This window comes from Anser brachyrhynchus (genome assembly GCF_964034855.1).
Source record: "Anser brachyrhynchus genome assembly, chromosome: 2".
Lineage (NCBI taxonomy): Eukaryota > Metazoa > Chordata > Aves > Anseriformes > Anatidae > Anser > Anser brachyrhynchus.
The window spans coordinates 36,041,526-36,064,083 of NC_137695.1; the positions used below are offsets into that span (position 1 = coordinate 36,041,526).

The 22,558-nt window shown below is 39.7% G+C and overlaps 1 protein-coding gene across 1 annotated transcript in view; it reads right to left on the bottom strand.

Moving 5' to 3' along the window:
- Positions 1-12,795, bottom strand: part of SKAP2 (src kinase associated phosphoprotein 2) — a 115,226-nt gene extending 102,431 nt beyond the window's left edge. Inside the window, exons 1-3 of the mRNA XM_080582199.1 lie at positions 12,267-12,795; positions 1,857-1,962; positions 4-29 (exon numbers count right to left, since the gene is read on the bottom strand). Coding sequence (XP_080438325.1) covers positions 4-29; positions 1,857-1,962; positions 12,267-12,315 — 181 coding nt within the window. The 5' untranslated portion in view covers positions 12,316-12,795. The remainder of the gene's footprint in view (positions 1-3; positions 30-1,856; positions 1,963-12,266) is intronic.
- Positions 12,796-22,558: the final 9,763 nt, after the last annotated feature.

Genomic DNA, 22,558 nt, shown 5'->3' on the forward strand with positions numbered 1-22,558 from the left:
TACCTTTATCCTGGAATTCTTGAGGGTAACTGCAGAAAGAAGAAAAAGAAAAACATAATGCAACACACACTTGCAAAACCGTAGCAATAGAACAGAGCATATAACAATTCCTAGTTTTAAACTACTTCTATGATTGAAATATAGTGCTGCTAGTTTTCCTTAATTTTTATTTTTGGCTAAAATATTTAACTAGATTTTATTTTGCCTTTGCAGCTGAGAGAATCCCCAGTCCTTTTAAAGAAGACTCAAACAAAAAATGAACTCAGAGCAGTCTGTTCTAGGTATATACGTCTAACTCAGATATCTTAACATACAAAAGCATCTTTATATTAACATTTAAAAGGTTTACTAAAATTATTTCAAAAATTGTGTGCAAGTAAAAGCCATTAAACATACCCAATAACACAGTAGGTCAGCAGGAAAAAAATCCACAAGTTGTAGTTTTAGTTGCACTATATTATCAAATCCAAAGAAAAGTGTTAATATTTAACTATATATTTAAAAGTTGATGCATGCTTGAATATAAAAGCATTTTCAAATACAAAGATGTCTATGTAATGCCTAAAAAAATATCTATCACCCCACAGGGAAAAAATGCTGTTTCTTCAGGAAAAAAAAAAAATCTTTGGATACACTTTGATGTATGAAGATAAATAATCATGGCAGAGTTATGTAAAATGGCTACTCAAGAAGCATGTACTGACTAGAGATTGTGTGAAAAGAAGATTTCACCAGAAATGACTGGCAAACAAAATGCAGCTGCCAAAATCATCTTTATGGACAATAACCAGTAGTGCATGTAACAGGCTAGTCAGTAAGGAGATGCCTACAAGTAATGAGAAGGAGAGAAAGGAAAGGTCTGGGGATAAGAGATTGAGAAATGCAGACGGTTAAGCATTTACAGCCTGAATGAAATGCACAAAAGTTTTCAATTACAAGATTTTTGGACACATCTCAAGTCCTCCCCCAGTTTACGATACTAAGAATGATGCCCTTGCCAGATGATCGTGCTGTCTTTGAAACTGTAAACAAGTTGCCACAGATGCAGGAGCACACCATCAAAGCAAAGCTTAGGAGGTATCCAACAGGAGCAATCAGTAGAAGGATACTTAAGAAATGACAATGGGAAAGGAATGGCAAGTACTAGATTATGTCTTAGCTGTCTAGAGTTACAAGAAAATAATTTTTGCGAAGAATATTTTGTAGCACATATAAAACTACAGCCAAATATCTTTAAACAAAGAGTTTTTATTAACAGTAAATAACAATAGAACTGAGTCTCAAATCATAGCTGATTTTTTGTTGTTTGTTCGGTTGATTTTTAAATAACTACACACATCTGCTTGGCCTGCCCCAGCATTTCACTATTGTAATATTGCGGAAACAAACTACAGTTTCCAGTTATGTTTCAATTTTCTACTACAAAGAGCTAAAGGGCAGACTGTACAGTAAAGCAAACTCAGCATTGAATTACTGTTTTACACCAGCTGAGGATGGCAATAAGAAGCTTATTCATATTTTTAATGCATTTTCTTTCTTGTATTTTAATAAGTCTTACCAAAGCAGAGGTGAAAGTAAGCTCTATGCAACAAGTTTTATAGTCAGGGTTCAGAATATTACAGCAATTCAAATGCGACAAATCTTTACATTCCGCTTTCTTACTGAATCCTAGCAGCTTCATGAAAGATACAAAGGTAAACCCATACAGATTACCTGACGAAATCAAGATCTAAACAGATTATTAATGTTGCTAATGCTTATTAAAAGACTTAAAAAAAAAAAAAAAAAACACAACTAAGTTATCAGCAAGTTACATTACAACATATTAACATACTAAAGCCATAAAGCTCACTTACCTTGCCTTAACCTCTTTTATCTTCTTAAGAAGAACATCCTTTTTTTCTTTTGCTTTCTTGGACAGATTTTCTCCTTTTAGGGTTTGAGAAATAAACGTGTCGACATCTAAATAAGAAAATAAAGAAAAAAATGTACACCTCAAATAAGACATACTCTGCTATAATGAGTTAGTCCAGATACTACTATGAAGAAACTAAGAAAATTATTTTCAGGCCTACACACAGCATAGCTAGCAGACATTTCAGATTCTAAATGGGATACATTTGTGCTCTGATCTACTTATGCTTAGCACAGCAAATCCTACGGTGACATTTGATTCTTGCTCACCTAATTACGCCAAGTAAGTCCTAATAAATTGCAGTACTGTAACAATTACTTTCCATCATCTAAAGTAAGGGATAAAGCTAAAACATGGAAATAGCCTTTACGCAGGTATAACTGCCATTTTATTTCAGAAGATCAAGGTACGAAAGCAGTTGAGTAATTCACAATTTCAGCAGTAATGCCTACCTGGCTGCAAATACAGGTCACTTACTGGTTCCAGGATTTTCAAACGTTCTCGCTTTGCCTCTGAACTCCCTATGTGACTAAAAGTTCATACCCAAAGCCTTAATCCTGCAAACAATTAAGTAGCCATGAAAATAACCACACTGAATTAGTCAAGACCAAACATGTACTTGAAGTTAAGCATATATGCACTTGTAAAATCACAAACTAAAATTCTAACCTGCATTATATTTTTTTATTCTTATACAGAAGATATATTTATATAGTCATGTAGAATCAAAGCATTCCATAAAAGTTACTGTGGTTCTTTGTAATACAGTACATATCCATTGCATAGTACAAAAACAGTGCATTGACTTAATTTTGGTGAGAGCAAGTCCTCCAGTAGTATATTTTCTTGGTTAACAAAAATAATTGCCTAAATTCACTATAAAAACTTCTTGTGATTACCAATCAACTATCCTAAGAATTGAAAAGCAGAACTACAGAAAAAAAAAAAACCTTGCTTGTTAACTTAATTTTCTCAGCTGTATGGGATAACACCCATTCATTCAAGAAGGGAAAGTGTACCTGAGTCACGACCACCCCCAGCAGGTACCCCCCACCCACACTTTGGCACAACCTGTGTACATACATGTAGATATCAATAGTACTGATTTATTCTGTGTCTTTTCAAATCAGATGAAAAGATACTTTCATCTTTTTTGAAATGATGAAAAGATATTTTCATCATTTTCATATCCTATTTTCATCCCATCAATGGAATGAAATTTCACTTTCATAATGAAAATACAAAACCAGCCAATTAAGTACTCAAATATTCACATGCAAAAATTACCCTTTAAAACAATGTTGAGTGAATATTACTTCAGGTTCCCTAACTGAAAGCTTTAATTGCCTGCTTTTTTCTCTACAAACCAGAAATTCCACAGAAACATGTCACTCTTCATCTTGTCAGTTGCAAGAAAGCAAGTCAAAAGTTACTCTTTGAGAACGCCAGCATACCATTACAAAGATGTAATTCTTTCAAGTAATTCAAATAATTTACCAGATTATTTACATGGGCTTGCTGTCTTCACAAAATATGGTAAAATCTGCATTTTTAAAGCATTTTTAGAGTTCTGAATAATGATATTATTCCCCCTTCCCATAAGAGGGAAGGAGGACCTTCTCCATCACATTTCTCAGAGCAGTCCCCAAGGCAGGGGGAAAAAAAAAAAGAAAAAAAAAAAACAGTTCTATGTGATTCCTTCTGTAAAAGGACAGAAGGAAAGGCACTTAACATGTCTATTAATGAATCCTCCAGACTCGCACCCCAACGGCCTCGATGCTGTAAGCCCAGCATACGCGGAAACCTCTTGTCCTAACACACAGAAAACCTATACATCTTCATAAATCCCAACGATTGTAATTTCTGAGCAAGGAAAGGCCCACACAGTCCCAAAACACTGACTGTACACAAAGCCTCCCTTGGGTCAAAAGACTTGCTACTTTCTGCGGGCAAAAACCAGAACTGCCAAAAGTTTTTCCTCAATGATACCAAACAGGATTTTCCAGTAAAGACCAACCTTTCAGTCTCAAAGGGACATGCTGATTAAATATTGGTTTCTTCACACTTTTACATATTTATTTCAAGAACTGGATAGCCACTTCTACGTTCTATTACAGCAACAATGTGAAAGCTTTGAGTAATCAGGTAGGTTTATAAATAAAGAGCAATAATTACACGATAATCTTCAAACATTAAATCACCAAACTTTGCATCAGAAGTTTTCATGTAAACTCAGTGGGCTTCATTACTTCTTGGAAAAGCTCAAAACCCAGCTGAGAATTATGTCATCTCAGGTTTTGACTGACTGTCAAAGCTTCCTTTAATCACTGATGTTGAGATAACACAATTAAGAGCAGGGTGGGGAAGAGAAACCAAGTTTATTATCATTTCTGGCTTAGAATGCACTGTAGATATGAAAAATCTGACTAACTACATTACTGACAGAACCTGTTCTTTTCTTGAAAAGCTAGGACTTCAAAAGCAGAAATAATACAGCATTTTTAACCATGGAGGTACAGGGCAGAAGTAGATGCTCCATCTATTCTCAGTAAAAGCAGATAATGAGGTGGAGGAGAGGGAGATGAAAAGTGAGGTGAGGGAGAGACAGAAAGACAGTAAGCACACACAAGCTCCTGACAAGTTTGTTGTTTCTACACAGCAGCACTTACCAAGAAGACATCCCTGGGATGTCTTCCCCCTCCTGTGAGACTAAAACAAGTTCTATGAGCTCAGGTAGCCACAAACAGAATACTCTATATTCATCATGGAATACTGTCGCTTACGTGTATTCAGAGAAAGAGTATGGCTTGCTTCATCACAGTCCCAAAATATGAAGACAGACCTGATGTATGCATGATCTTTAACAGGATGCCAAAGAAGTAATATACTTGCAAATACCACATTACTATATCATACATTTTCTTAACTACTGACAATTACACAGATGATATATGTCTTCCTCAAACCATCTTATGATCTAGCGCTGTAAATCCATTCATGACGTGCCAGATACACATGAGATGAGTCACTTATCCTAAGTTCCTCTGGACAAGAAGCAAGAAAATCTAAGTTATGATCATTACTTGACTACCTGTACTTCTACACCATGGAAGAGTATGAAAGGAACAATTAGCAAAAGCTTCATCGCTGGCTTAACATAAGGGAACGATGACTCAATTTCTATGACATTCCTCAAACTTACCTTAGAATGAGACTCTGGCCTTTGGTACGAGAGACGCAAGTCTCATACAGTCAATTTCAGGCAGAACTTCATACAAAAGATACAAAATTTACCTATTTCTCACCACTATTCTAGTCACTAATTTGCTCTTCCTTCTCCAGGATGATCCAATACTTGATCTCTTCTCTGACAGTTTAATGCCAAGATGCATTAGTAGTGTCAGGTACTAGTCACAAGCATCTGAGTGTAAATCCATTTCCTTTATGCTTCAGTAGCACTTGGCCCATTCATGAATTTAAAAAAATGAAAAGATAAACAGCAAGAAGAAAACCTCTTTGAACTGGTTCCTGATTTAAATGAACTTTTACTCACCAGTTTCCAACAACACATGAAACAAATGATGCATTTCCATATTTCCATCCCTTGTTTCTAACAAAGTGAGCAGCTATTTAGAATCACACACTGCAGAGGGAGGTCTACCACCACAGAGACTCAGCTACTCAGTTGACTATTTCCACTGAAAATACCAGAATTCCAAAGAGAAATAAACCTTGAAAACTTACTCAACTTTCCTTAAGCTTGCATGCTAAACTGCCTGATTGCTTGACTGCAGTACTTACTCTGTGTTTCTTAAATCTCATGATTTCACCTTCATCTGAACCATACCCCCAAGAAATTATTTGCCTACAGAAACGAACAACAGACACGGGGCTGAAAGATCCGATTGATAAGATCCCCTCACAAATTGCTCTGTCAATACAGGTTGCAAGCTGATAGAGCTGAGAAGTCACACTACAGTAGAGCTTTGTCCGATTCAGCCGCCTCGTGTAGCTCAAGGCCTAATTGCCATTTCAGACAACTGGGAAAAGCTGAACGGCCAGTTTAATTTTGTTTCCATCTGCATTCCTTTCAGGAGGAAAAAAGTTAAGATTGTTTTTGATTTTCGTTGTTGAAACATTTTGTGCTTCTCCTTTCTTCAATAATTATAAGCAGACACCACCAAGTTTTTCACCGTTTCAGGTCTTAGGGGCTATTTTCTTTAATAGAGACAGAAACTACACACACGGATGCTTTCAAGAATATTGTAGGTTTTTAGCATAAAGCAAGTGCTGCATTTAAGAGCACTAATCATAATTCACAGTGCCTTGTTGTTTACAGTGCTTAATCCAACGATTACCAGTTGCACTTATAGACAAGCATACATAGGACAGAACTACCCAGTTTGCACGTCGAGGTGGGTGCAACAGGCTCTCGCAGAGACAAACACTACGGCCTGGGCCTTCCTTTCTCCCCTCCTTCTGCAGATAACAAAAACGTTAGTCACTTCTTCGCCACCTGATGAGCTCATGCCATTCAAATGACAGAATGATGAGATAGGTGCGTTTCCACTCATGGGGCAGCGAAGGCAGCCAGCTCCCTTTACGTGACCTGATGAGAATGCCGACCGACTCCCATTTCGGGCCTGGACACACGGCCATCATATGACAAGGGACACTTGCACCACGTCACCTGGTGGATGTGCTGCCGGTCACACCAGGAGGGAACGGCAGGTCAGCCCAACAATCCACCACCAGCCCTTTCCCATCTCTCTCCTCCACGCTACGGATTGCGAGAGCCAGGAGCTGGCTGCAAGCCAGGGAATTTTGGAAGGCCGGCCAGCACATTTCTGAAGGTAGCTGCAAGCTAGGCACATTTGTGCACAGACACTTTTCAAAGGTGACCAACATCAAACAGACTGCCACTTATCTTTCGGCTTTACGTAGGCTAGCATTAGAAAGCAATTAATTCATTGGGTTTCAAACTTTTTGTACAACTCGTCAATACGAAACAGGCCCGAAGACAAATTATCATGCAATACCTGTGACTGCCTGTCCCTCTGCACATAAATCTGGCACCTTTTAAATCAAGAAATATTTGAGGATTTTGCTTCTGCTCCCTCCCCCCTTCTTCCCCAACTATATTCAAAAGTCTCTCTCCAGAGTTTCCTAAACTGTCTTTAAACATATATACACACACACAAATACATACCTATACCTACATAAACACCTACACAGAAACAGATATAAAATAAAAGTGACTGACACTAAGATATTTAAAAATAATCACATTGATCCAGTCTAATAAGTAGGTGAACACGCCTTTAGCACAAAGTTCTGGAAAGGACTGCCTTTACAAACCGTTGCACCTTAGATCTCCAAAAGCAAGGGTATCTTGCCTTGTTGCCACATACAAAGCGAAAATAATGAAAAACATTAATGCTCAACAATTTCTGTTAATGATTTAGAAAGCAGAAGTACCCTAAAACCACTAAGACTCCTCTGAAGAAGTAAACAGATAAGGCATCTCTTTTAAGAAGTGAAAGAAAAATGAAATCATAATCAAGGACTATATTCTAATCCCATTGACTGGGTAGCTGAGCATCCTTTCTTTACATTAAAGAGGTGAGAAAAGATCAAGCTGTAACACATTAAGCTTATCATGAAAAAACCATACTAGTACAAATCATGATCAAGTTACAAAGTGATTCCAAATGAACTATAATAAAAAATGTTAAGGATTAACCTAAAGATTTACACTGTATGCTACATTATGCTGCATCTATTGTGGTTTGTTGACATATGATTATGAAAGAAATGTAAACCCAGTCAGATGGGGAAGATAGACTCCACGTTAATTGAAAAAGACAAACTAAGTGAATAATGAGTATATAAAAAATAGCCTATGCCATTTTTATCACCCATATATGACACTTATTCTCAAATTTATGGCAGAGACAATTGAACTATGTTTCAAATCACTGGAGGTTATTTCTTACCAGGAATGCCTCCATGCATTTTTTCACCTCACTGTTTCTATTCTTATTCTATTACTATTGAAATGCATATATATTACCAAAGCTGTAAATACTTGTCTAGTTCGAAAACGTCTATAATCGCCCTGGTTTATCGTCTAAAGATGGATTCTTCAGCAAGAACCAGCACTCATTAAAGCCATGGAAATAGGAAAATGATACTTTAAAACATAGACAGGTAAAGTTTTAAATGAGAGCATCATTTTAAAAATCAAGCCAGCCAGTGAAGAAGAGCTATGCTGTACCTAGGTATTATTTGTTATGATAGGAACATAAGGAGCAAGCCCAGCAACAGCAGACAAGGAGGTCAATAAGGACAGCTAGTTTTCTGGGCATCAGGGGTAAATATAACTACTGTAGCGCTCAGAAATAAGAGGTAAGCATAAGTAAGCTTTCTTGACTCATGCACTGGATCTACCATCTCATGGTTTTCTCACCTTGCACCCTTCTGCATGCTGTTTCCAGGGTGCAATGAGACAAGTGGGCAAAACAAATATTAATTTGGAGAAAAGTTTAGAATCACAGAATCATGAAATAAGGCAATTTGGATAATACAACCAAGCATTTAAACAAACTGAATAATGTTTCAGTGGAGACAGTCTCGAAGGCAAGAACAGATTTTTTTTCTTTTTTTTTTGTAGAACAAGGAAAAATGGATATAGAACTTTCCCATCTCTATACGAACTAGAAAAAGGGTTTCATTCCATTTTCCTGATGAAAAAAAAAAAATCTTTATAACTTTTAATATATGAATACAGAAATTCAAACTAGAAACGCTGAAAAGTGCAAAAGGAGAACTGAAAAAAAAAATCAGTAAGACCCTTACTATAATCATGGATGTCATGAAGATAAGTGGAAAAGATAAAAATGCTACATATATCTAAATAGCACGACACCACCAAAAACTTACAAAATAAAGCATTCTCAACTCCTCCAACTAAATCTCCACAAATGAAAAAATTAGTTTTTTTCTTCTATCTAAATGACTGAAGCAACCAGTCTGATTTATGTTACAGAAGAAATAATATGCCTCTGGGGAAAAAGCAGCCTCTGAAGCCCTTCTCAGCTGTGAACAGGCCAAAACTTAGAATGTGCATCAAGAAGTAAGGAAAAAAAAAAAAAAAGAGCAGGGGCCTCCAACATAACCATTCATAATTTGACAGCAAGAAAAAAAATATAACAAGTAACATCCCACTCTGCCAAGCATCCACAAAGAGATCCTGAACACACACACACAGGATACCTTTTCAAAAGAAGAAAAAACTGGGCTTCCTTCACTAAATCCCAAAACCTCAAGCATCATCTGGAAGGTGCAGAGACGCAGGTGGGGTATGAAGAAGTTTGATACACTACCGCACACCTCCCAGGTGTAAAGAGAGAGAGATACGAGAGCAACAAGACGACTTTCTCCCCTCACCAGAAGTTCAACTTGTGACCAGAGGACCCTGTTTCTGCTTCCAGTGTTTCCCTCCCACCACTTAAGCAAGCCAGAGATGAGAAGATGGGATTGTGAAATCCCAACAATCCTCTGCAATAAGCCCATTGCCTCACTGACCTTTCCCCTTAAGCTTTACAGAAACAGTTTCCTCCTGCTTCCAACTAATGTGGTTAGCCCTGAGCTCAAGCTGTGCTTCTGCCTGGAACATTTCAGCGCCACTGACATGCAGCTACAGTGACCCTGCCAGCATGTGTGACAGAATTTGTTTTTGTGTTGAAGATATAATATTGTTTGGGTTCAAAGTAAAGCACTCACGAGTCAGAAAGTTTCCTGTGCAACTTTAATTCATCCCCTGGCGTGTTTATTCCCATTATCACCATGTTTAACTACAGGAGCACTTAGCATGTTTTCCAGTAGGACCCCTACTTGTTCAGCATAGGGGGCGGACAGTTCTCCAACAATCAATCAAGGCCAAGCAGGGATAAGGAAATCCATATGATCGCTACTCCATTTGTTGCTGAAGTTGGGAAAAGCAGGCAAAAAGCCCTAAGATGGGGAAAAAGCACAATATTTATGAGATTTTCTATCTGTCACTGCCTCTCTGCTCTACGAACATCGGGCTAAAAAAAAGGTGCCTGACACTAGACATCAACTGCATGTTCTCGACAGAACTTGATATGAAAAAGTGCCAGGCACTCATAATGGCCGCTGAATAGAGACATCCAACTGACATTATTTTCTGGAGAAACCAGCACAGCACGGAGGCAGGTGAATCTGAATTCTACTTCTGTTCCACCATTGATTATTTTTGTGACCCCAGATCACATCTTGTTTATTACACTAATTTTACCGACGGGAAAACAATATTCTCTCATCTCAAAGAGGTGTTGAATCAATACCTGTGAGCCATTAAAATAATACATTAAGAAGCACCCTTGAAGAAGAGCATGCAGAAATGAGTAACTATCTATTCACTGCAGTCTTTGTATTGTATAAGGGATGCTTAATGAATAGCAAAGATATGACAGAGCTCCCTTCCTTCCTCCATTATCATACATCTTCAGTACGTGAATAGTTCGGGCAAAAAGCAGCAGGGCACTGCATAAATAAAGATTACCAGAACCTAAATGTGGCCACAAATGAACTGCTCATACCATTTGAACTACTCTAATTTCACAAAACTTTACTTGTAACAATTAATGGAGGGTGTTAACACACTAACTGTAAAAAGTCAGTCTTTGTTTTTGACAAACAGAATCAGGTTATTGAATTTTTACATTGCATAACTGTAATTATCCATACATTTGTTTCCCTTCTATAATTCTGCAAGTAGGGCTTAGAAGTTGCAAACTATTATTTGTTCCTCACTTCCCCATCTCCACTCTGCTAGGTTTCTGTTTGCTCTATAATTTCACCGTCATAAAATTAACAAGTGTTAAGCTCATTTTGCATCAAGTCCCAAGCCAAAATTGCATGTGAATGTAAATTAAATTGAAAATAGCGTTATGCTTATAGAAACTTATTGTGTAGCATTTATGCTACCATAATAATGACAAAAGATTTAAAGATCATTGGTAAATCATTCCATTCGCGATTATGGATGGCATTAATGAACACATCTCATTTTTTTCCAGAAAAGCTAAAGCTGTACTTAGAGTACAAACACCAGATACCTAGGCATAACTTAGGCCGCTGATCACAGCGAGTGACTCTGACAGAACACACACACATCCCTCTTGGGAGAAAATAGGTGTTTTCACAGAATGACAGAATTGAAGAGGTTGGAAGGGACCTCAAGAGATCATCGGGTCCAACCCCCCTGCCAAAGCAGGTTCCCTAGAGCAGGCTGCTTAGAGCAATTTTCTCAGTTCCGCTTCAAAACCTAAACTTTTGTAACACTTTTTCCATGGCAGACTGGAAAAAGACAAGGAGAAGGCCAAGTTTTATAGATGAGGCACCATGACAAAAAAGAAAAAGTTTGAAATTATCCCGTCTGCATCATATCAGCCTCCCCCAAAAGAGTTTCTCGGAGCGACTTCACCCAGCAAAAGTAGCTCTGAACCAGACAAAAACTTCATGCGAGCACAAGCTCCAGGACACTGCAACACCACGGAAACCACAGAGGGCTGGAAGAGCTCTCTAGGGCTTTTCTGTTATTAAGAATCTATCCCATGACGAGAAATCACCAAAAGCTTCGTTTTCTGCTGGTGGCCTTCCCTGCGGACGTTACTACAGGTGGCACGATCTCCAAGTAACGTTCTTGGGAACAGCGGCTACCGAAACTCTTAGGGAGAGTTGGCAGAAGTGCTTTCAAGGTGGGATTGAGAGGTGAGAGCAAAGCATTTCAAGCACTAATTCTGACCACCCAAGTGTTTAAAAATGACCGGTTTCCAAAGGCGAGGAGCCCCTGGACCCAGCAGGTGCTCAGCCTTGTTAACAAGATCTTGAAGGCACGGCCAACATGCGCGGCTTAGCCTCAACTGTGCAAGTTCCTGCGGCAGAAACAGAAGTTGTCACAAGGAAGGAGCCTCTCCCGCTCAAACCGGAACCGTTTCGGGGCAGTTTCAAGACTTTTAGGGATATTTTTTTTCCCCAAAAAAAAAATTAAAAAACAGAGCTGGAAGTGAGCGGGGGGCTCCGCAGCACAGCAGGGCAGGGAGCTCCGTGCCTCCCCTTCCCCTTCCCGGTGCCGCCCAGCGCCGTCGGGGCCGATCCCCGGTGCGAGGAGGGTGCAGCGGCACCCCCCGGGGGCCGCCCCGCTCCCGGTGCCGGTGCCGCTCCCGGCACAGCCCGCCGGCCCGCCCCCCGGGAAGCCAGCCCTCCTCCCTCCTCCCTCCTTCCGTCCGTCGGTCCGTCCCTCCGTCCGTCGGTCCGTCCGTACCTGCCAGGAGGCCGCGGACGTCCCCGGGGATGGCGGCGGCGCCCTGCATGCTGCGGGCGGGGCGCGGACACCCCGCGGGCGGGGCGGGGCCGCTGGCCTGGGGCGCGGGCACCCGCCCGGCCCCGACGGGCAGGAAGCGGAGGCCCCGCCCACACCGGCTCCGAGGGGCGGGGCCTCGCCGCGGGGCCACGCCCCCCTCTTCGTTTCGCCCCGCCCTCCGAGGCCACCGACCCGCTGCCGGGTGTTCCCCGTAGCAACGCCCCCGCCTGTGCTGGCGGACATGTTGCGTAAGGGCGCCGTGCGGGCACGTCGCTCCTTGCCAGAAACAAGCATGGCGCCCAGCGTTAGTCGTCTGCCCGCCTCCGCCCTGAAGCCCGCAGGAGGTTGATGATTGGACGAGATGTCCGGAAGTCGCTCTCTGATTGGCCCGTTGGTTGCCCCCTATTTCCCAAGCTGAGGGCAGGAGGTTCCGTGCCCTCACCCCGTCGGGCCTGGGCTCGGCGGCTGCGAAGAGGGATAAAGATTTGTCCCATTTCTCCCAAACGTCCTTTCAACCCTCGCTCGGGGCACGGTGCGGGCCTCAGGCCGCCTGTGGGAACGCTCAGCGCTGCTGAGGGAATGAGGGAGATGATCCCGTCCCTGGTGTCCGGCAGGGCCCCGCGGGCTGCCCTGCTCTCCTCACAGTCTGCCGCTATTTTGAGTCTCGGGGCCTGGGGACAGCAATGGGGACAACAGCAGGAGCTGGGGCAATAAAGACAGCGCTTGGGAGGAGGGAATCACACGCACACATGGGGCAGGCAATGAAATGAGCGATGGCGAGTGGCTGGGGTTGGCCTCTTGGTATCCACCAGCTCAGGTGTGTAGGGAGGGGTGTTATCGCTGAGTGCCACAGCTGGGCCGATTTAGGATTATTTTCCTCACGGGGCCAGCTTTGGTGTGTTTGCCAGCAAATGGCTACTCATCTGTATTTGGAACACGCAAGTGATGTAATGTGTTTAGTGTAGAAATAGTCAAAGTAAACTACTAGCATGTGCTTCCGTGACCTCAGTGGTTTTGGCTATATCTCTGTTGTTACTAAAGGAACTGTTTGTGTTAGAGCTGCAGTTATGTTAGCACATCTGTGTATCATACTGGGGTAGAAAAAACAGCAGGGAAAAGTACTATTTATGAAATTTCACCTTTGCACCAGCATAACTGCATTAACACTTGTGGCACAGCTGGCAGTACAGCTGTATCCGTCAGGTATTAAACAGTTTCGTACTTTGGCTGATGTAGCTATGCCAGCAGAAGTCTGCAGTGTAGACATGGTGTTAGATTGTATCGTTCTCCCGACCTCTCATATCTCTTAATTCCATAGAGCAACTCGTTTCAAATACATCTGGATTTTCAAAGCATTGCAGCTTTATTACCTGATTTTATGGCCATCTTGACTGAAACTCAAGCAGTTAACTAACTGACCTGTATAATGTTGCACAATCATTTTTATGTTAGTTCTCTTAATTTCAAAATAAACATGAATGTGTATATGTGTATATGTAGATCTTGCCTTTTTGTATTTGTATAAATACCAACTACTTAGGCATTCCAAGAATATGGTTGATTAATTTTCTGTAGTTGGCAGTGAGGGCTCTTAGGGCTTATGTTAAATTACACATTTCAGATGTGCAGTCTTGGGAAGCTGCCATAAGGAACAGGAAAATGGCTTCCAGTCTAATTTACTTGCCCTTTTTCGGGTTAACTTTAATCCTGCTTTCTTATGTTGACTTTATGGCTCCATCCATTTCTGTTCCAGAAATGAGTCAAGGGTGTCACTTGAACTCTGTTGTAGTCTTGTTTTGAGATCACTTTTCCTGATAATATATTCCATATGTTTACCATTCATATGAGCTTTTCCTGGGTTTCAGAACATAAAATGAGAAGAAATAACTTACCTTTATTATTTCCCACATCCCACGCTAGTCATCCTGCTTTTTCTACTTGTTTCCTTAAAGACCTCATTGTTGCACTGAAGACCAGCCCATCACACAGCTAGCAAGAGTTGTGACCCAGGCCTATTTTAAGCCTCGTCGAGTTCCAGATTTACTCTTAGTTCCCTAATTTTTAAATCTACCGCTAATAGGAAGCATAATTCAAAACAGACTCCTTCATTGAAGCATATCTGGCTTCAGAGCCATTTCAGCCTGTTTTCTGAGGATTCCACAGCTTGTGCCTCATCAAAACCAGACATACTGCATCGCCTGATCAGGCACATAGATCAGGGATTCTTGATGTGTGGGTAGCGGCACCACAGGGAATGCACACAAGTTTATTGTCCTTCCATGTGGGGAGAGCTATGAAAACGGAGTTCATGAGGGGCAGCCTCCATCTCATCTGCAGGGAGCCCGTAGTAATACAGCTGCAGAAAGAAGAAAGTTTCCCATTCAGGAGCAACATCACCACCACCCTGCCTCGCTGAAGACATCTGACATCTCCAGCGTACTGGGAAATGGGGCATTTTTCCATGAAATGTTCCACTTCTCTGCAGCCATGCTTTTAAAACTTAAATTCTAGGTTAAAAAGCGGACAGGACCCATGTACAGCTGCTGCTTGTTCTCTGCATGTCCTTTAATAGAAAATTAATCAGATTACAGTGCATGCACCCTGGACTGTTTCACACAGGCAGGCAGTAGGCTTGTTGAGGCTACTCAGTATTCTCATCTGTTCATCCCCTGTTGGCTGTCTGTCTTCTTTTGGCAGATTTGAAACAATATAGCTAGTCAATAATCAGAATATTTATATTTTTTAATTATTTAATTACATTAAACAGTGGCTGGCAACGATTTCTGGCATGCATATATAGTTGTTAAACGGAAGGAGCACAGACTTTCTTTACAGAAGCACTTTCTTTACAAAGAAACTCAGAAAGTTCTGGGTTTAAAAAAAAATCAGAAAATTGTGTCATTGAAGGAGAGTGCTCTAAACATAGTAACTCTTTATGCATTTTAGCCATGGTCACTGCACTGAAGAAAAGCTCTGGTGTCTCTAACAGTAGAAAAACATATTTTGTACCCTTTGCCCTCTGGCAAAAGATAATTAATGTTTTGTTAGGATTTGCTACTGCTGCTCAAGTTAAAATGATTTCCTCACAGTCAGAGATACATCCAGGACATCACAGCACTTGTTTTGAGAATAAGTTTCTAAATTAACTTTGAAGCGTAAAGAAAAGCTAACAACTGGATAAAATTCCATGTATCCTCTTTGACTCAGCACCCATCTCCATGAAAGCTTCCTATTTTGCTGTCTTCTTAAAGGCATCTTACACAGAAAAAAACGTCTTTTAAGCTTTCAAGTGTTGTGTGCACAGTTGGCTTGCATTGGCTGTACTTTGTTAAGATGTGGAAAAATGGTCTTGCACTTAGAATCCAGCCCATTGAATTCAGTCCATTGAGCAAGAGCTGAACACACTCTTCAGTTTATGGGTTGCAGTGGTTATCACAAATAGAACTGAAAATGTACTCAGAGAGAATGTAGGAGTTTTGAACACCAAGTGCTTGGTTTTTTTTGTTAGTTTCATGATGAAAAGTTGCTACAGCAACCTTTTTTTCTACATCATTTGAAGACTTTGGTGTTACTGTTGTATATGTTCAGTGTTACAAAACCAATAAACTTCTCCTGGTGAAGGTGATTTGCCGTTTATGAAGTAGTGTCTGTCTCTAAATGTTGCTTTCTGTAAACCTAACATATTTTGAGATGTCAGCCTGAGGACAGCAGTTTCCAACAGGCTTAGAAACACGTCAAGAAACACAAGTCATTCCTTTCTCTTTCCATGTTCTTCCAGCTAGAACATCACAGAGAGGTACTGACATGGAAAAGACTGAGAATGATTCCCCTACACAATTTACTTATTTGTACTCTAATATATTTCACCAGTGTCTAACTTTGCCTAGCAATTATCTCTGCAAAGAAAGATTGGTGTTTATATAATCAAAACTATAGGATAATAAATATAACTTTAAATAATGTTATCTAAACACTACCTGTTGTAGGGAACATTTTTGCGTAAACATTTCTTTTTACCTGAGTATCCATTAGTTTGGATAGTATTACACACTATCCAATATTTTACTACATAAAAAAAAAAAATGTTCTGTAGCCTGTCAAGGACAAGTTCAGTCTCTTTTTAAAAGAAAGTTTCATTAAGAAAGCTCTCGTCAGATATAAGCTTCAGAATTTCACTAAGATCCTGTTTTGAGGTGATTTTCCAGCTGGGTAGATTCAAATGGAACATCCTGAAAGTTAGTTTTGGCACAGGTATAAGATTTCAGTGGACATTTTGTCTTGCTAAAGCCTATGAAAGTGAGCCAAAGATAACTCCCCAAGTACCACAAAAAAAAAGTCCTCCACTGTTCATCATTCAGATAGCTCCAATGGAGTTATGGAGACAACCAGCTGACAAAGAGTTGTAAGATTTCAGGTCATACTAAATCCATTTGTTCCTTTTTGTGTCTAGCCCTTTGTTCTCAGACATCTTAAAAAGAAATATCAGAGGAAAGAAGAATCTTCCTCTGCCCATGTCTCCTTTTCAGGATGTATAGAGATGAACTGATGGGTTGTCTGCGGCTGAGCATGGGTGTAGGAAGAAGGTAGAGAGAGAAGCCCTGTTTGACTTGAGTTAATAATATAGATCTTACATAAACTTTTATTTTCCCCCATTTTAACCTGGATATCTAATGAATATTTTGGAGCAATGAAAGGTCTTAATAACTCAAAGATGACTAAACATGCCTAACCATCCTATTGCATTCTCCGAAAGTAAAAGCAAAATTCCTTCCTCATTCTTCAAAAAGTAGATGAAAGAAAATCTAGGTAAACTTTAATGTAATTTTTTGTTTTCTTTCTAGTTATTTTAGCCTTTTATTATCTATGTTATAATGCATCCAGTCATGTTTTAAACAAGTTATACCAAAGGTAATGAAATGAATGAAAAATACTTTTCCATTAATTTATATATTCGTATCCTTTATCACTTTCCTGTTGCAATAACATCACTTCAGTCCCCTGTGCCTTAAATCACCAACTATCACGTGAGCCACTGCCGCCTTTTTCTCCTTCCATGCTCCTTATTCCTTCAGCAAGGAGACAACGTTTCCTATCACCAGTTTGGAGGAATTGCTGTGCTGTTTGGGCTGTCAGCACCCTTCTGCTGGTTGACCAGCCTGCAACCCAAACTGAATAGGTACCTGCTGAGCCTCTGTGGCATCATCATCTTAGCTCTCTGTCCTTCATCCAGCAGCTGCATTTCACCAAGATTTTAAGAAGTTAATATCTGAAGGCTGTATCTCTCTTTTTTGTTTGAAGCTAACAATTAGATTTTAGGGAGAAATCAATACCAGGACACTTTTCGTTGGGTAACCAAGCAAAACTTGTTACTTTCGAGGTTCAGAGGTAAAGTGGACAAAAATTGGCAGAAGCCTGGAGGCACAGCCAGAATAAGTGTTCCTTCCTGCCAGTATCACGTGTTTTGTGAACAGCAGGGCAATCCCCCTTTTAAAGTTCCTTCTGTAAATTGTACAAGTAGCAATAACAATATATTTACAGGAAAAAATGGGTTTCCAGAATTGCAAAACCTTCCTATGTAGTGCTGCATTTCCCTTCACAAAAGAAATAAAATAGTCACTTTGGTTTAAAACAGAACTGAATCAAAATCTGGGTAAAATCTAAATAAAATTCCTATAGTAAGCTACAGAATACTGGCTTGCAACCTCTGAATTGACAATTTTTAACTGAAATAAAGATAAAGAATTTCCTAAACAAGTGGGATTTCTCAAAGACACATGCTACTAAAAACGACTCTGTGAGCCGAGTGCCTTCCACTAAATGTTAGTGAAGAAATAAGCTGAGTTTAAAAAGTTAAAAGGTGCTGCTAGATTGTTTTTATTTTTTAAAAGTTAAGTGCACTTTCGAAGAGTGCTTCCATCAGCCTAAAAAAAGAATATCTGACAAATTGTAGTCTAGCCGACAAGAGCTGTCTTATCATATGCACAGGCATTAGCTCTCCATCTTTCTTTTTTAAATAACATAAGTGAAATTTTATCTCAGTGTGCTTAACTCAGCATTTTTTCTTGCTGCATTCCTAGCTTTTTATTTTTATTTGCTACTCTTACATGATTGCCACAAGCAGTAACAAATCAGGAAAATATCGTAAAATTTCAACCAAAATCACTATTCTTGCAGTCTGAATTCAGCACTGCTTCTGGGAAGCAGAGGTGAAAGTCTTCCTCAGACTCATGTAAAAAGGACTGATCAAACTGAGGCAGATATATAGGCTCATTTCTTGCCATGTAAATTCCTTTTCTGTAAAAGTGGAGCATCATCAATTACCTTCTTTAAAGTGATACCTAGATATGCAAAATATCATGCCAAATAAGAAGCATTTGTTGTCTCCACTACAAATTGCATTTATTCCCGTTTTATTAAAGTGTTCAGCTGATAAACTTCACGTTGATGGATTTAGTTAGAGCCGTGAATTATTATTTTGTAAAATAGAGAACCTTGAAAAAGTCCTGATGCAAATAGACTTTATTTATAAAGTGTCTTCTGGGATATCACATGGTTTACAGCGAGACTACTCAATTAATAAAATAGCTTTTCTCAGCAAGTATTTCTACAATAATGTCCATAAACTACAGCATGCCTGGCTAAAAGTATTCAAAGACAATCATAGCAATATGCTAACGGGGGCAAGCAGACCCCAAGCCAATATTGTCTCACTTTTTTTTTTTTCTTCTTAATTTAATAAAAAGCTCCGAATACAGAGACTGATGTGTTTTCAAGCTCTGACTGACGGGTTTTCAATTGATCTGGGTACTTTATGGCTCCCGACACTTGGTAACTAAGCACCTTACAAAACCAACCAAAACAAAAACTGCACAAGGTAAGGAAGAGTTATTGCCCCCAGGCTGTAGAAGCAGCGCACAGGAGAAGTGATTTTGCCAAGATGACACAGGAATTATGTGGCAGAATCTGGAACCCAGCCAGCTCCCAGAAATCCCAAAGGCGTATCCACTGTTGGCTCATTCCACCCCTCCAGGAAGTGACAGTGAAGTCCGCCAGCTGTCACTAGCTCACTGGAAGATCATTTGGTTCCTAACCTTTCTGTGCAAGGTGGTATGTATGGATTCCTTGTAATTCTTCAGACTCAGACTGTGCATTTTAGGACTAACCTACATCCCCACCAGTTGGCATAGATCGTTCCTGCTTGCTTGACTCCATCACCATTTTCGCAGCTTCTTGTTTTTTTCTCAGGCATGAGCCCGCTGCTGCTATAGACAACAGATGCCATTAACAGCTAAAATAAATAAATAAATACATAAATAAAAAACTTAGGAGACTGATATGTTACTTTTAATTTAAGGAATCAAAGCACTCTATATAAGCCTACTTCCGCAGAGTTGTGTTTGCATTTAGAAACATCTATATGGATCTTCTATATGGAAATGTAGCCCCTGGCTCCAACTATATGAAAGAACCACCTCAGCTTCATTACCCATCTGTCCTTGCCATTCCCAGTGAGACTGCAGACACAAAATCCAGCTGCCCGTTCTATGGTTTCTGCTAAGCAAGTGCCTCCATGATGTATAAAGCATATAAACCGATAAAGTATGAAACTATCGTCCTTCCATCTACACTACTAAGCATTAAAGATTTGATATCCCAGACTTGGTCAGCAAAGAATAAAAGCAAATGAGGCTAGGACACAGAAAGCAGTCTCAGGGCTTCCCAATCAACTGCTGGTAAGCTTGATTTTGCCTGATACACTGAGCCATCTTAACCATTTCTGCTTTAAAGTTTATCAATGCAATTATTCCTAATGAAAGTATTAAACACAGTGCCAAACTCATGAGCCAGAGGGCTGTTTTTTCAAATTTTTCATTACCTACTAAGTAAATTAATTAATGCAAATGAAACTCTCGTGTCATAAAACCACATCCTGCTCTAATTGAAGACAATGGCAAAACTGTCATTGACCTCCATGGGAACAGGTTCAGGCCCATAACTTTCATATATTGTACATTAAGCGACATAATCAGAAATACTATCTTCTCCCATTAAAATGAAATATACATGTAGCATGACAAGTAGCAGCACAGGGACTCATCTGATGGCTGTAATTAGAGGTTTTTAATGACAGGTTAGGTATGTTTAATATGCAATTCCACATTGATGTTACACCATCAGATTCTATTCAGGATCTTTACACATAGCATAACTGAATTCAGAGGCAGATGAATGTTCCCAATATTTCAAATTCAGCAGTTTTGCTGATTTAGCACCTTCTGAAGCATGCACCATGTAGTGAACAAACACTACAAGCAAAGATGTTTTCCACTGAGATTCGTCGTGGATTTAAGACATTAACACTTTCCTGCTCTCCCTTCAGAGGGAAAAACTGTTGTTTTCTATTTCAATACAAAGAGATGTACAATCATATTAATAGGTATCATTTCATTATCTCCAAGGAATATAGGTGTGGAGCCAACTCCATGTATTAGTTAATAGCCAATCCATTACTTGATTAACTGACTTATATGAGGGCAGCTTATCATCCATAGATTTTTCTGCTTGGAATTAAGTCAAAACAAGATATTGAAAAGATATTTTCTTCAGGTTTCAATATCTTACAGAAAAATTATTATGCCAGATTACAGTGACATGTTTGGAAGAACAATATGTGCCTTAAAAACAGCAAATACTACAAATGCATAAAAACAGTACAAAAATAACTCAAGGCACCACTAATTAAGCACGAGTCAGTGCTTCCAGTAAATTCATGGCAACTGCTAGCAACAGGAAAACAGAGTTCTCAGTCCCGAAGCATTGCCAACTTACTGTAGAGAATTGATCCAAAGGGTTTGAACATCTCATGTATATCAGGTTGCCAGTTCATATCCATATATACAATCACCTTCTCTTGGGATTTTTCTTTCTTCCCCATAGTTATCAGTAGTTTCTTCAGAAAGTTGCCACTGTCTGACATAGTGAGATTTAAGAATTATTCTATGAGCTGATATGTTTCTTTTCTTGACATAGTGTTAGGAGTGTATGTTGGCCAGGAAACCTAAAGCTAAATAATCCAGCATTCATAAGGCGTGCCAGGGATTCTTGGAAACACCTGCACGTTGCAGTTATCCAGCTGGCTTTGAGAGATGTCAAAACGCTGCTTATTTCCACCTTCCCAACAGCATGGCATCTGAATTCATTTTCACATTCTTGTCCTGATGGGACATGGCTCTGAATATAAAAATTGACATATATGAGTGCTGTGTGGTTAAAAAGGTATTGATGCTTTCCCAAAATTACCCAATAGATCTCTGCTGGCCAACAATAATATAATTAAACTAACCTACCTTTGTGAGTTACGTATTAATAATCCCAATTCATAGACATACATATTGTTTCACAGAGAAACCACAAGAGATACATCCAATAGCGGTGTGAATGGGCTGAGAGTAAAAGATATACCAGAACTAGAGTACTATCACTGTCTTAAATAAATGCAATACATTAATGCTTCTCAGCACTCAGCACCCGTGTGAGCAGGTCCTTCACTCTCACTTCTTCAGCAAAATAAGTTCAACTGAAGAGACGAGAGACCACTTTCACGTATAGTCCTTTAAACCATCGCTAACTTTTTGTTTAAAAGGTTCAGTATCATAACAGTAATAGCTTGTGTTGGAATCAGCATCGGAGAAGATTCAGACTATTATCATCTCAGGAAGGCTGTGGCTAGAGTAGTTTTTTTCGTATGTTGTGGCCTCATGACATGAAGATCTAAGGTTGTGTTAATCAGAATATTGTCCTTTTATTCTCACTCTGTGTCTCCTCCACATAGACTTTTATTCTGATTGTGTGACACTAGCAAAGTAAAAACTTTAGTAGATCACTTATCTGAAAGCAGGACTATAGGAGGAGAATCGGATCTGCACTTCCTTGTCACGGACAATTTTTGCTTGGTGTTTGTGCGAAAGTGGTGGGAATGTAGTGCTGGTAAGTATAGTGCTTTTATCACGCTTGGGAACTGTCATCTTTCTAGAAAAGAGAATATATAATGATATCAAGCTGGACATTTAGATCTAGTTTAGTTCTAAATCAAAGAGGAAAGTTAAGGAGTTAAGATGAAGATTTGCTTTCGCTGCAGGCAATATCCCTGTTACTGGGTATTGCTTGCATATAGTACACCTCCTCTGAGGAAAATGGGAAGTCCTGGCAACCTAGTGACTCGTCTGGCCAAGCAAGGGACTCCACATCACATG